At 37.5% G+C, this 16,060-nt stretch overlaps 1 protein-coding gene across 50 annotated transcripts in view; it reads left to right on the top strand.

The window, feature by feature from the left end:
* Positions 1-16,060, top strand: part of CLASP2 (cytoplasmic linker associated protein 2) — a 221,376-nt gene that overhangs the window by 156,769 nt on the left and 48,547 nt on the right. For 36 of the 50 annotated variants that reach the window (XM_024355363.3, XM_054681615.2, XM_054681611.2 and 33 more), the window contains 3 exons: positions 42-205; positions 1,629-1,707; positions 9,608-9,751. In XM_024355363.3, coding sequence (XP_024211131.1) covers positions 42-205; positions 1,629-1,707; positions 9,608-9,751 — 387 coding nt within the window. Of the gene's footprint in view, positions 1-41; positions 206-1,628; positions 1,708-1,838; positions 1,890-9,607; positions 9,752-16,060 lie in introns of all 50 variants that reach the window. The other 14 variants (XM_054681601.2, XM_054681602.2, XM_054681612.2 and 11 more) reach the window with 1 other exon arrangement.

Below are 16,060 nucleotides of genomic sequence, written 5' to 3'. Positions count from 1 at the left end.
CCTCTTTTTTTCTCCCTACCTCTCCCCTTTATCAACTGTAGGTATTCAGCATGTTTTTGGAGACTCTAGTGGATTTCATACAAGTCCACAAAGATGATCTTCAAGATTGGTTGTTTGTACTGCTGACACAACTACTAAAAAAAATGGGTGCTGATTTGCTTGGATCTGTTCAGGCAAAAGTTCAGAAAGCCCTTGATGTTACAAGGTAATATTTTTTTCATATATTTCAAGTTAACCTGATAATAACTAGGAATATCTAACCCCTGTGTTAATAGTTCAGATTTCTGGGTCCCTTTGAACAATTTTGACTGCATGGATTCCGTTTGAAGATTGTTAATTATGCCCATTCATATTGTATATTTAATGCAACATTTTTCCTTAGGTCAAGCCCTGCATTTTTTTTTATAAAAATTGTTTTAATATTGGTTGAGTAGTTCAAGGTGGTATTTTATCTTAATTGATGTATCAGCAGCTGGGCATGGTGGCTCACACCTGTAATCCTAGTACTTTGGGAGGCTGAGGCAGGCAGATCACTTGAGGTCAGGAGTTCGAGACCAGCCTGGTCAACATGGTGAAACCATATCTCTACTAAAAATACAAAAATTAGCCAGGCATGGTGGCAGGCACCTGTAATCTCAGCTACTCCAGAGGCTGAGGAAGGAGAATCGCTTGAACCTGGGAGGTGGAGGTTGCAGTGAGCCGAGATTGCACCACTGCACTCCAGCGTGGGCAACAGAGCGAGACTCTGTCTCAAGAAAAAGAAAAAAAAAAAAAGAGGTATCAGCGAAGTAAGGTTGAAGATTGAAGATTTTATTTAGTCTACTATAAAAAGTATTTTCTGTGTATTTAAACAACGTTTTATTATGCATTTAAATATTCTAAATCTCTTTTCAGAAGGTTTTGAACCAATGATATATTTCTACTTTCTTGTGTAGATTGTTGAAGTCACTTATTTCAAATATCTGTTTACTAGGTTGAGGTGAGTCAGAATTCAGATTTTAGGTATAGAGAAACATTTCTAAGAATGTTAAACTTTTTACTGAATACATTTTTCTGATTAAATCTATAGTTGAGGCAAGATAGACTATTATTTCCTATAGTGTTGCTTTTTTTTTCTTTGAGACGGAGTTTCACTCTTGTTGCCCATGCTGGAGTGCAATGGCGCAATCTCGGCTCACTGCAACCTCTGCCTCCTGGGTTCAAGCGATTCTCCTGCCTCAGCCTCCTGAGTAGCTGAGATTACAGACATGCGCCACCATGCCTGGCTAATTTTGTATTTTTAATAGAGACGGGGTTTCTCCATGTTGGTCAGGCTGGTCTCGAACTCCTGACCTCGGGTGATCCGCCCGCCTCAGCCTCTCAAAGTACTGGGAATACAAGCGTGAGCCACCGCGCCCGGCCTGTAGAGTTACTTTTTAACCCTGTACTGAGTACAAATTCAGATGTTCATATTCTTCTGAGGATGCATTTATTGTATACTATACCAGGTAGTTAATGCCACATGCAGATACTACTTCATGGATGTTTTTTGGATGACATTATGTTTTGGTATTAAGCATAGTCTTTTGCTGTTACATGCGTACTTGCTAACTAAATTTTTGTTTCGTTTCGCTTTGTTCTTGTTTCAGAGAGTCTTTTCCAAATGATCTTCAGTTCAATATTCTAATGAGATTTACAGTTGATCAGACCCAAACACCAAGCTTAAAGGTAAAAATTTGAGATCTTTTGAAGACATTATAAAGAATTGAAGTATTTATTAATAAAGTTATGTTGATATTTGTATTTCTGTCACATGAGAAGCTGTTCAATCAGTGGGTTTTGTTTTTATAAACTTTCAGACAGTCAAGCCAGCACTTCGGGACCAGCTTCACTCTTTTTGGAGCTCCAAGGTTTTATTGTTTTTGTTTTCATCTGCATTATTTCTTTTCTTAACTCTCTGCAGTGTTTGCATCTGTATTCAACTACTAACCTTTGTAAGCCTTTTACGCATGCACATATTTGATTTCAAATGTTATTTAAATGCAATGCCAGACTCTAAGTCTTTTGGAGAAACTTAATGGTGATACACATTTGGAAGGCATCACATTATTGCCATCTAACCCTAAGCTGGTAATGCAAACTCACTCTATAAAGTCTTATCTAATTTTATGTTTGTGATTTCCCATTACTTTTTTTTTTTTAAGTGTCAGGCATTTTAATGGGTATTTTAGGCAAAATGTCAGTTTTGCCTATGTATTAACTAAGCAAAATTTTTTAAATTTAATCTCAGTCCCTTTCTTCAATTATCCTTAACTGAAATAGTAACTTTCTTTTTTTTTCTGATGTATGCATAACATTTGGAGTTATAATTAACTTTCTCGTTTGTTATATACACACATTTTTCAGTTAATATAAAAACTAAATGGATTCCAATTTGTGATTTAAAATGATTATTAAATTTTACATAAAAGAAAAAAATGTAAAAGAATAGCTCCTGAATTCTTTGCTAAAGGTTTTTTTTTTTTTTTAGTGAGTTTTATTAAATGAGATTAAAGTCAGGGAAATAACAAGCATATGTGCTTATACGAGTCCTATATTTTTCTGCTCTATCCTGCACGAAATATATTTCTACAAGCGTTACTGCCCAGGATTGATTTTTCCCTTAAGTTTCTGAATGCAGTTGTGCCTCAGAATCACAATTATGTTTCTTATCAGGGCTGACTTTGTAAACCGAAAAGTGTCTGAGACAAGTCTCAATCAATTTAGAGGTTTAGTTTGCCAAGATTGAGGATGCATCCAGGAGAAAGAGACACAAGAAGAAAGCCTGTTCATTCTTCCAGAGAGGGTTTTGAGGACTTTAATATTTAAAAGAGAAAGAGCCAGCTTGAGGGGAAAGAGGAACAGTCAGGCATTCATCTCGTGCTCAGTAAATCTGCATCTTACCTAAGAGAAGGTAAACATAGAGTAGAGGAAGAAGTAAATGTATTTGTCTCTGGGTGAGTGGGGGATGATTTCTAGTCTCATCGTTGTCCTCTACCTGTGAAGATAAACTGTTAATTTACATTGTCAGCATGAGGGAGACCACCTGAAGAACTATGTAGCCTTCTATCTTGCAGCTGTCTGTTTATGAACAAATGGGAGTCAGTTTTCTGAATGACTGAGTTCCCAAGCTTAACTTTCCTTTTGGCATAGGCCGTTTTATTTTCCTTTCACAACTTACACTCAATATAATGTTGTTTTCTTAGAGCTGCTTGGAAAGAGATTTCATCTGTTTGATTTTGAAAAGTGACCTGCAGAAGAATAATTTACTTGATATTATTAATAGATATTTTTTAACTCATTTTATGACCAAGGCAGTGTGCTAGGTGTTCCTGGGAATATAAAGCTTGTAATTTTATCATTATTAACTATAATATATAATAAACTCTAAACAATAATAAAAGTTATGATATAGGTACCTGTAGTGGTGTTCAAGTGCTACTGAAATGTATGTGGAGTTAACTAGGTGTGGTAGTTCATGCCTATAGTCCTAGCTACTCAGGAGGTGAGGCAAGAGGATCGCATGAACCCAGGAGTGAGGTTACAGTGAGCTCTAATCACACCACTGCACTCCAGCCTGGGAGCCTCTTTTTTTAAGAGACAGAGTGAGACCCTGTCCATTGAAAGAGAAAGGAAAGAAAGAAAAAAGTAGAAAATGTATATAGAGATGTTTCATGAACCAGTGCAAATGAAGGTCTAAACCAGCTTAAGAAGTAAGGGTGAGGTTGGGCACAGTGGCTCACACCTGTAATCCCAGCACTTTGGGAGGCTGAGGCAGGCGGATCACTTGAGGTCAGGAGTTTGAGACCAGCCTGGCCAACATGGAGAAACCCTGTCTCTACTGAAAATACAAAAATTAGCCAGGGGTGATGTTGGGCACCTGTAGTCCCAGCTACTCGGGAGGCTGAGGCAGGAGAATCACTTGAACCGGAGAGGCGGAGGTTGCAGTGAGCCAAAATCATGCCACTGCACTCCAGCTTGGGAGACAGAGTGAGACTTGGTCTCAAAAAAATAAATAAATAAAAATAAGGGGTTGATAGTTGAGTTCAGAGAGAATAAGTTGCAGGAGACTTGAAGAGAAAGACAAAGCGAAGATTGAAATGAGATATGCACAAATTAAAATTAACTTTCCTATTGGAAAACATTATGCTGGAAACTGGAATCACAGATTGTTTCTCTAAAAGCCTAAATTATTTATAAATATGTATTTAATATAGATAATAGATGTATTAGCAAATCCATGAGGGAAAATCACTTTTTGGATGGGCACGGTGGCTCACGCCTGTGATCCCAGCACTTTGGGAGGCCAGGGTAGGTGGATCATCTGAGGTCAGTAGTTTGTGACCAGGCTGGCCAGCATGGTGAAACCATGTCTCTACTAAAAATACAAAAAGTTAGCTAGGCGTGGTGGCAGGCATCTGTAATCCCAACTACTCGGGAGGCTGAGGCAGAAGAATCGCTTGAACCCAGGAGGCGGAGGATGCAGTGAGCCGAGTCTGCGCCACTGCCCTCTAGCCTGGATGACAGAGTGAGACTCCGTCTCAAAAAAAAAGAAAGAAAATCACTTTTCAACTCTTACACCAGTGTTTAGAATAGCAGGGAAAAGTTATATTGGAGCCATACTTTATGCCAAAAATAAATCCAGCTTTCAAGTGGGTGACAGGATTAAGTATAAAAAATTTAACAGATTATAGAAAACCACATGTAACTTGAGTATCAGATCTAGAAAAATTTTTTATTGATCTTTCAGATAAATGATGGATGTTTATATAAAATTTTACATCTCTTTCAGAGTGTCATGTGATTACATGTCAAGAGGAAGCAATGGGGGAAATGGCAATACAAAGTGATTTTATTTGAATTAGTAATACTTTAAAGATAAATATAATCTTTGCTGACCTCTTTTTCTGGGTTTCACAAACAATTAAAGAATTTCACATCCTTTAGCAGCTAGATTGTTTTTCCTTCTCTGAAAAAGAATGCATGTTTGCTGTATTAAAATTATAAACTAGGTATAACCTTGTAAAATATCCTAATAAATATACATGTTCAAATGATTATATATGTATTGTGGTTATGTTGCCTATTAGTATAGTAAACACATACATTCTGTGAAACCCTTGTAAAATTTTGCATGACGATAAATTGCTAAGGCACTGCACTAGTTGAATCTCACATAGTGTAAATAAATATATTCAGTTATTGATGGTGGCAAATTATAAACAAAATACATTGATGTTCATTTTTTGATTTAACGTAGTCACCTTCCAGCTATTCACACTGAGAGAGGATGACATTGCTTTAGGAATTCAGAATATTGGCCAGGGAATGGTGGCGTATGCCTGTAATCCCAACACTTTGGGAGACCAAGGTGGGCAGATCACCAGAGCCCAGCAGTTCAAGACTAGCTTGGGCAACATGGCAAAACCCCATCTCTACAAAAAAATTTTTTTAATTAGCTGGACGTGGTGGTGCACACCTGTAATCTTATCTACTCGGGAAGCTGAGGTGGGAGGATCACTTGAGTTGGGATGTCAAGGCTACCAGTGAGCTGAGATGACACCACTGCACTCTACCCTGGGTGACAGAATGAGACCTTATCTCAAAAAAAAAAAAAAATCAGAATATTATGTGCTGTCATAATTTAATTGTGCCCAGTATGTTAAAACTAACCAGAAGTCTCTTTTCCTGTCTACTGCACATTTCTGATGGCTAATAGGTCAACTTTTGTTTTTTTGCAATAAATTTATTTAAAGTTATAAATATGTCTTTTAATTGACAAGTAAAAATTCTATATATTTATGGCATATAATGTTTTGATATATGTATGCATTGTGGAATGGCTAAATCAAGTTATTTAACATTTGTATTACCTCATAGGTGTATCTTTTTTTTAGGTAAGAATACATAAAATTCACTCTTTTATCAATTTTCAAATATGCAATATATTGTTCTTAACTGTAGTCACCATGATGTACAGGTCTCTTTTTGTTGTTTTAATTGTTTATTTATCAAGAGAAACTATTTCTTACCCCACATATTCATAATTCATAGTTCAGAAACACAAGTCAGTTACAAACTTCTAGGTCATTCAACCTGAAGAAATTCTTTATATTCCATAATCCCTTTGCACTCTGAAATATACCAGCCTTTCTCATCTCCTCAAAATCTTTCATGGAATCATAATTTCTGTAGAAATCTTCATGTGCCTTCTTTCCTGGTTTAGATACAGCAAACTTATAAAAAGCTGCTACCCCCAGGGATACAATGAATGCTCCTACAATATGAAATTGCAGACACTTGGCCAGAAGGCCGTGCATCTGAGGTTTTATCATAGCACCGGGAGTCATGGTAGTTACTGTCCTTGATAGCTATGTCAGCCTCTACACCAACATCTTCCTGGCTGATGGAGAAATCAAATCTCTTAAACTTATTCCTCCTGTGTAACTGAAATGTGCCCTTTGACCAACATCTCTCCAGTCCACTACCCTCTGGTAACCTCCATTTTACTCTCTGTTTCTATAAATTTGACTTTTTACGTGCTGCATGTAAATAAGATCATACAGTATTTGTCTTTCTATGTCTGGCTTATTTCACTTAAGGTATTGTCCTCCAGGTTCATCTTCGTTATCACAAATGACAGGATTTCCTTCTTTGTAAGGCTGAATAGTATTCCATTGTGTATATATACCACATTTTCTTTATCTTTACAACCATTGATAGACACTTAGGTTGATTACATTTTTTTTTTTTTTTTTTTTTGAGACAGTTTCGCTCCTGTTGCCCAGGCTGGAGCGCAGTGGTGTGACCTCGGTTCACTGGAACTCCACCTCCCATGTTCAAGCGATTCTCCTGCTTCAGCCTCCCGAGTAGCTGGGATTACAGGCGCCCACCACCACGCCCGGCTAATTTTTGTATTTTTAGTATAGATGGGATTTAACTACGTTGGCCCCGACTGGCCTTGACTTCCTGACATCAGGTGATCCGCCCACCTCAGCCTTTCAAAGTGCTGGGATTACAGGCGTGAGCCACTGCGCCTGGCCGATTCCATATCTTGGTATTATGAGTAATGCTGCAGTGAACATGGGAGTGCAGATGTCACTTCCACGTTCTGATTTCATATCCTTTGGGTATATACCCACTAGTGGAATGCTGGATCATATGGCAGTTCTATTTTTAATTTTTTGAGGAACCTCCATATTATTTTTCATAATGGCAGTACTAATTTACATTTCCACCAGCATTGTGGAAGAGTTTCGTTTTCTCCACATCATCACCAACACGTATCTTTCATCTTTTTGATAACAGTCATTCTAACAGGTGTGAGGTGAATATCTCAAATGTGGTTTTAGTTTGCCTTTCCCTGATGAATACTGATATTGATCATTCTTCCATATACCTGTTGGCCATTTGTATGTCTTTCTTTGACAAATGTCTATTCAGATCCTTTGCCCATTTTCTAAATAGTTTATTTGTTTTCTTGCTATTGAGTCATGTGAGTTTCTTACATATTTTGAATGTTAACCACTTATCAGATGTATGGTTTACAGTACAATATTTTCTCCCATTTTGTAGTTGTCTCTTCACTCTGTTGATTGTTTCCTTTGCTATGCAGAGGCTTTTTAGTTTGATGTACTCTCATTTGTCTATTTTTGCTTTTGTTGACTGTGTAAAGTTATAAATACTTCTTAAAATTCATTATGAAAGAAAAATGTAATTTTATCTCTTCTTTTTTTTAACTGGAAGTAGGAAGGGAAAAATGTACAAGTGTCAGAACCTTATTTTAATATTTTACTTCCTGTGAATTTATTCAGTATGGCACTTCCCAGAGACCTTATTTCACCTGAGTGACAAAAATGACATTAAAATCGATAGTAAGGGAAGAAAAAACATAGAAAAACATATTACCTTAAAATTTGACAATTTTTTCTCAAGTTTCAATCATACATTTAAACCTTCCTTATTCTAAGTCAGCAAATTCCATTGAATATGTGTTTAGCATCCTTGCTGTATCCAAGGACTGTGTACTATGTCATATGCTGTTTCTTAAGTGCACAGGTACAACATGGTGACTATAGTTAATAACAATGTATTGTATACTTGAAAATTGCTAATGAGGGGAAGTGGAATGGGGAGATGTAGGTCAAAGTATTCAAAGTTGCAGATCTATAGGATGAATAAGTCTAGAGATCTAACAGACAACATGAAGACCATAGTTCATAATATTGTGTTATATTTGGGATTTTTGCTAAAAGAGTAGATTTTAGGTGCTCTTGCTACACACAGAAAAGGGGTAACTGAAACGATGGATTCATTGATTTGCTTGACTATGAGAAACGTTTCACTATGTATATGTGTATCAAAACTTGTACACATTAAATATATAAAACTTTAAAATTGAATTTATAAAAAGAGAATTGCCAAGAGAATAGATTTTAAGTGTTCTCACCACAAAAAAATAAGTATATGAGGCATATGTTAATTAGCTCGATTATAACCATTCCACAAATATACATATTTCAAACATCTGCCTTCCATGCACCTACACATCAAGAATTACTGGGAGAATAGGCCGGGCACGGTGGCTCACGCCTGTAATCCCAGCACTTCGGGAGACTGAGGCAGGCGGATCATGAGGTCAGGAGTTCGACACCAGCATGGCCAACATGGTGAAACCTCGTCTCTACTAAAAACACAAAAATTAGCTGGGTTTAGTGGCGGGCGCCTGTAATTCCGGCTACTTGGGAGGCTGAGGCAGGAGAGCCGTTTGAACCCAGGAGACGGAGGTTTCAGTGAGCCGAGATCGCACCATTACACTCCAGCCTGGGCGACAGGGTGAGATTCTGTCTAAAAAAAAAAAAAAAAAAAAATTATAAACCCACACATAACATTTTTATCCACGTAAGTGTTGTCTTTTCTTCAGTGGTACTTGTATAACTCATTTTTGTGACAGTTCTTTTGGAAGGCATTTCTAACAACTGGTGGACTCATTAAGGAACCTCATCTCATTGTGTGAGTCTGTGTTTGACCAAAAAAAAAAAAAAAACTACATTGCCCACCTTGATTGCTACCTTGATTTGCCATACCTTATTTCCAAAGCACTTTGGTTCATTTTCCCAAAAACAAAATTACAGAGTTAATAAAGACTAGCTCCCTGTGAGGCTAGCCAAGAGTCAGCCATAAGCTCTGAGGGCTGATTTAAGGAAATGTTTATAATCTTGTCAAGATAGTCTTCAGCAGTTGTTCAAACTTGGGGAATGAAACACCTGGGACCTCGAAGTTCTGATTGTGTGTGAAAAACAAAAATCATCAACACTGTCATATACTTGTACCTCAGGTAGGTAGGTGATTGTAGTATTAATCACCTGGCTGGGCATGATGGCTCATGCCTGTAATCCCAGCCCTTTGGGAGGCCAAGGTGGGAGGATTGCTTGAGGCCAGGAGCGCAAGACCAACCTTGCCAACATAGTAAGACCCTATCTGTATATAAAAAAAAAATCATCATCATCACCTGATTATTTTTGAAATGTTCTCTAGTGTCTCACAATAACCATCTTTCTGTCCTTTCTCTTTGTGCTTTCCTCTGCAGGTGAAGGTTGCTATCCTTAAATACATAGAAACTCTGGCCAAACAGATGGATCCAGGAGATTTTATAAATTCCAGTGAAACTCGCCTAGCAGTGTCTCGGGTCATCACTTGGACAACAGAACCCAAAAGTTCTGATGTTCGGAAGGTATATTTTAATATGAGGTTTAGAAGATAAATTGGGAAAGCAAGTCAGTTATTATGGATTGCCAGTGAAGGAAGCTAATATTTTCAGGACCTTAGCAATTAGCAGTGAGTTATGAAGAGCTTTTTAAAAAATCTTTAAAATTGTTTCAAATTTTATCCAATTAATGTGAGCATAATTTTCAAACCTAGAATCAAAAGTAGCTGCCTTTACCACAATCCTCCCTCTAATTTTATAACCATTCAGAATATTTCAAATCATTCCCCTTGCATTTACCTATACATTTCAAATGAGAGCTTACACTGTTGTTTGATTTATCAATTTTTAGACTTGTTTTTAATCTATTGATGAATGTAGACATTAGGTATATCCGTCTATTTTGTTAAGTGAGGACCTAGCTTTCTCATACTTTCTGTATCCTTTCTAAGGTATTCATAAACTACTTATGAATCAATTACTAGTTATCAGTAGAAAAGATTTACATTTGACTGTGCAGGTATTCACTTTTATACCAAGTGATTTGCGACTGCTTTCTTTCTTATAGAAACGTTATTTGTCCTGGAGTTGATAATTTGCCTTGCTTTTTCATTTGCCTACTTTTTTTTTTTTAAGTATCATAATATTTTCAACATCTCTGCTACATGTGTATGGCTATTATTTTTCATATGCTCAAAAGCATAGATTATTATTTTATTTTCTACAGAGCTCCTTCTTAGACATTCTGTTGTTTTCTCCAGTTTTGACATGTTTCTCCCCAGGCCTGCTGCACACACGTCTGTCTGGAATTTCTCTTGAGCATCTTCCTGAGACTTATCTTCATCCGTGTTTACTTCTTCTATCTTTTTTTTTTTTTTTTTTTTTTTTTTTGAGGCAGTCTCGCTTTTTCACCCAGGCTGGAGCACAGTGGCATGATACTGGCTCACTGCAACCTCCACCTTCCAATTCAAGTGATTCTCATGCCTTAGCCTCCTGAGTAGCTGGGATTACAGGCACCCACCACCACACCCAGCTAATTTTTATATTTTTGGGGTTTCTCCATATTGGACCAAGCTGGTCTCAAACTCCTGTCCTCAAGTGATCTGCCCACCTCGGCCTCCCAAAATGCTGGGATTACAGATGTGAGCCACTGCACCCAGCCTGTTTCTTGCATCTTATATTTACTTCTATTTACTTTCTTTTCTGGTGAACTATTTCCATCAACATTTGCTGCAAAAGGAGTACACATAGGCCGGACGCAGTGGCTCACGCCTGTAATCTCAACATGGTAGGCTGAGGCAGGCAGATTGTCTGAGCTCAGGAGCTTGAGACCAGCCTGAGCAACGTGGAGAAACCCTGTCTCTGCTAAAAATAAAAAAAATTGGGTGCAGTGGCATGCACCTGTAGCCCCAGCTACCTGGGAGGCTAAGGTGGAAGGATCGCTTGAGCCCAGGAGGTCGAGGATGCAGTGAGACAAGATCGTGCTACTGCACTCCAGCCTGGGTGACAGAGTGAGACCTTATCTTAAAAAAAAGAAAAAGAAAAAAAGTACACAGAATATACATTTTTTGTGATCTTTATTTCCAGTGATGAGCACTGCACCTAACAACAGCAGAATATTCTTCTCAACTACACTAGGAACATTCTGCACACTAGGCCATGAAACCTCAATAGATTAAAATGATAGAACGAATACACAGTATGTTCTCTGACCACAATAGAATGAAATTAGAGTCAATAATAGAAAGGTATTTAGAAAACCCACAAACAGCTCACTCTTAAATAGTCAGTGGGCCGAAGAGGAAATCAAAAGAGAAATAAGAAAATACACCAAGAAATACATTGAGATGAATGAAAATGAAGACATGGCATACCAAAATGTATGGGATAAAGCTCAAGCAATGCTTCTAGGGAAATTTATAGCTGTTAATGCCTACAATAAAAAGAAAGCTCTCAAATCAGTAATCCAATTCACCACCATAAGACACTGGAAAAAGAAAAGCATACTAAACCTAAAGACAGCAAAAGGAAGGATGTAATCAAGATTAAAGCAAAAGTTAATGAAACAGAGACTGGGAAAACCAGTGAAACCAAAAGCTGGTTCTTTGGAAAGATCAACAAAATTGACAAACCTTTAGCTAAACATATCAGGGTAAAAAGAGAAAACATTCAAATTACTGGAATTACAAATGTGCTGGGTGTGGTGGCACACACCTGTAATCCCAACACCTGGGTGTGGTGGCTCACACCTGTAATCCCAAGGTGGGAGGATCACTTGAGGCTGGGAGTCTGAGACCAGACTGGGCAATATGACAAGACCTCATCTATGCAAAAAAAGAAAATTCAAAATTAGGTGGGTATGGTGGTGCATGCCTGTAGTCCCAGATACTCAAGAGACTGAAGCAGGAAGATCACTAGAGCCAAGGAGTTCAAGGGTGCAGTGAGCTGTGATCGTGCTGCTCTACTCCAGCCTGGATGATAGTGAGACTCCCAACTCAAAAAAAAAAAAAGAAATGAAACCGTAATCGTTACCTGTTGTGGCAGGAAATCACTAGAAAATGTCTCAAGCTGATAATGAAGAGATAATTGTATAAGCCTGTCAATCCTATCAGTAAAAACAAGCATTACAAAAGGGAACTCTGGAGAGCTGAAAAAGGGAATTAAGATTTATAAAATGATGGCTGGGCACAGTGGCTCACGCCTGTAATTCCAGCACTTTGGGAAACAGGCGGGTGGATCATGAGGTCAGGAGATCAAGACCATCCTGGCTAACATGGTGAAACCCTGTCTCTACTAAAAATATGAAAAATTAGCTGAGTGTGGTGGCACGCACCTGCAGTCCCAGCTACTCAGGAGGCTGAGGCAGGAGAATGGCTTGAACCTGGGAGGCAGAGGTTGTAGTGAGCCGAGATTGCGCCACTGCACTCCAGCCTGGGCAACAGAGGAAGACTCTGTCTCAAAAAAATAAAAATAAAAAATTATAAAACATTTTCTAAAACTTTTTTTAAAAATCTGTAAGTATTTGATTTAAAGACTTAAAAATTATTTTAACTACTGAGCTTATTAAAAAACTTAGATGAAATGGACAAATTCCTAGAAAAACACAAACTACCAAAACTGACTCAAGAAGAAATAGATAGCATGAATAGAAGTATAACAGGAAATTGATCTAGTATTCAAAAACTATGCACAAGCCAGGCACGGTGGCTCACACCTGTAATCCCAGCACTTTAGGAGGCTGAGGCAGGTGGATTGCCTGAGCCCAGAAGAGACCAGCCTGGGTAACATGGTGAAACCCTGTCTATACAAAAATTAATTGAGTGTGGTGGCATACACCTGTAGTCCCAGCTACTCAGGAGGCTGAGGTAGGAGGATCATTTGAGTCTGGGAGATCGATGCTGCAGTGAACTGTGATTACACCACTGCACTCCAGCCCGAGTGACAGAGCAGCACCCCATCTCAAAAAAAAAAAAAAAAATACGTAAAATAAAACTGCACAAAGAAAAGCCCAGGCTCAGATGGCGTCACTGGTGGTAAATTCCACCAAACAATTAATATCAATTCTTCACACATTCTTCCAAACAAACAGAAGAGGAAGGAACACTTCCCAGTTTATTCTATGAGACCAGTTTTATTCTGATACCAAAACTAGACAGAGACATCGCACATCAAAAAAAACACTACAGACCAGCATCTCTTTATGAATATGAATGCCTTAATCTTCAACAAAATGCTGGCAAGCCAAATTTAGCAACATATGTAAAAGAATTATATACCATGACTGTATTAGTTCGTTTTCATGCTGCTGATAAAGACATACTTGAGACTGGGCAATTTACAAAATAAAGGTTTAATTGGACTTACAGTTTCATGTGGCTCGGGAAGCCTCACAATCATGGCAGAAGTCAAGGAAGAGCAAATAATGTCTTACATGGATGTCAGCAGGCAGAGAGGGAGAATGAGCCAAGTGAAATGGGTTTCCCCTTATCAAATCATCAGATCTCATGAGACTTATTCACTACCACAAGAACAGTGTGGCAGAAACCACCCCCGTGATTCAATTATCTCCCACCAGTCCCTCCAACATGTGGGAATTATGGGAGTATAATTCAAGATGAGATTTGGGTGGGGACACAGAGCCAAACCATATCAATGACCAAGAGGGATTTATCCCAGGAATGTAAGGTTAGATTAACATCCAAAAATCTATTAATGTAGTAGACCATATCAATAGTAAAAATACAAAAACCACATAATCATCTCAATAGATACAGGAAAATAAAACACTTAAAACAGGAATAAATCTTCATGAACTCCGATTTGGCAGTGGATTCTTGGATATGGTATCAGAAGCTTAGGCAACAAATGGAAAAACAGATAAGTTGGATTTCATCAAAATTTAAATTTTGCAGTATTCCAAGAACAAGAATACTGATGTGACTGTAGAAATTATTGGCACATTTTTAAGTCACAGAGTAATATGATTTATGTTTTTAAAGATTATGCTGTCTGATATGACAAAAATGGGCTAGTATAAGGGAGAAGAAAGAAGAAAGGTAGAGCTGATGTTGAAAGGAACCTAAGTCCTCATCTATTGTAAGAAATCACTAGAAAATGTCTCAAGCTGATAAATGAAGAAATAATTTTATAAGCCTATGAATCCTATCAGTAAAAACAAGCATTACAAAAGGGAACTCTGGAGACCTGAACGATGGAATTGAGATTTATAAAACCTTTTCTAAAACTGGTTTTTTAAAATCTGTATGTATGTATTACTTTGATAGACTTCAAAAATTATTTTAAAAGAAATATGAAATCTAGTAAAACAACTATGACATTAGGAAATTTAAAACCACAAGAAAGGAAGGATATGATCAAAATATACTAACGGTATAGTATTTTAAGTCATGTGGTGTTAGTACAGAAATAGACAAATAGATCAATGGAACATGAAGGAAGGTCCAGAGATACTTAGGTTTGTTTATATAGGAGATTAGTTCATTATACAGGTGTCACTTCAAGTCATGAGGAAAGGATATACTCATTGGTAAATGGTTTGGGAGCAATTGGGATGTCTGTCCCTACAGGGGAAATAAAACTGAATCTCCAAACCAAAGTAAACTAGATGGAATAAAGTATATATTAACAATTACTAGTTCATTTGCTCAAGTTTACTTATGGTCCATTCAATGTGGTGGTTCCAAAAAAAAGTATGAGATCGTAACTTTTGTTTTCAAACTGCAAATATTAATAGCTTTATTTAAGCACTATTAACGTGTTACATACCCAGAGTATATACCCACACAACTTACACTTCTTTGTTTTTAACAAAATGTGCTCATAACACTCTTTTTTTTTTCTTTTTCTTTTTTTTTTTTTTTCCTTTTAAGTCTCACTTTGTCTCCCAGGCTGGAGTGCAGTGGCATGATCTCTGCTCACTGCAACTTCTGCCTCCCAGGTTCAAGAGATCCTCTGGCCTCAGCCTCCCAGGTAGCTGGGATTACAAGCACACACCACCACACCCGGCTAGTTTTTGTATTTTTAGTAGAGACGGGGATTCATCATGTTAGCCAGACTGGTCTCGAACTCCTGACCTCAAGTGATCCACCTGCCTTTGCCTCCCAAAGTGCAGTGTGAGCCACTGCACTTGGCCTGTTACAGCAGTCTTATAGTTTTTCTTCAGCAGTGTATAATAGACCTTTCTCAATTTCTACATTGAGAGCTATATCATCTTCCAAGATTGTGTTGTATAGTATTCCATTGTTCCAAAGTAACATAATTTAACCATTCCCCCTAGTGTTGTATATTCAGGTGTATTTTTCATAGAGTGGGTTCAGAAAAGTCCAAAATGAAGTGTGCAGATTTGGATACAAGTCATGTGATCATAAATGATTTGAGTTTCTCTCTCCCTAATTAAGTCTCTATATAATTTGAATTTCAAAGTTTGTCTTTTAGTAATGCAGTTGATTACTTCAGAAGCAGAGAAGAATTGTATAACTTTTCTTAACTGATCTGAAGCTTTATTTTGTTCCCATTTCCACAGAACGGACTTACTTTAGCTTCAAATTGTAGAGTTGTTAAGTTAACTGCTTGTGAGAAGATTAGATATTATTTCTCCTTGTAATCGTTTATTAGGAAAACTAAAATACTGTAGTAGTATGTAACAGAGTAACCCTGGAAACCGTCATGGTTAACTTTTCCATTGTCTGTTAGGTCATATTTGTTATGCTTTTCATATTCCCTTCTTACCTTAAAAAAAAAAAAGGTAGGTCAATATTTTTTTTTTTTTATCCTTCCAGCAAAACAGTTTGAAAGCAAATAAGAATATCTTCCTTT

The sequence above is a fragment of the Pan troglodytes genome, chromosome 2 (genome assembly GCF_028858775.2).
Source record: "Pan troglodytes isolate AG18354 chromosome 2, NHGRI_mPanTro3-v2.0_pri, whole genome shotgun sequence".
Classification (NCBI taxonomy): Eukaryota; Metazoa; Chordata; class Mammalia; order Primates; family Hominidae; genus Pan; species Pan troglodytes.
The sequence above is the reverse complement of the archived record's forward strand: the minus strand, read 5'-3'. Positions and strand labels throughout refer to the sequence as shown.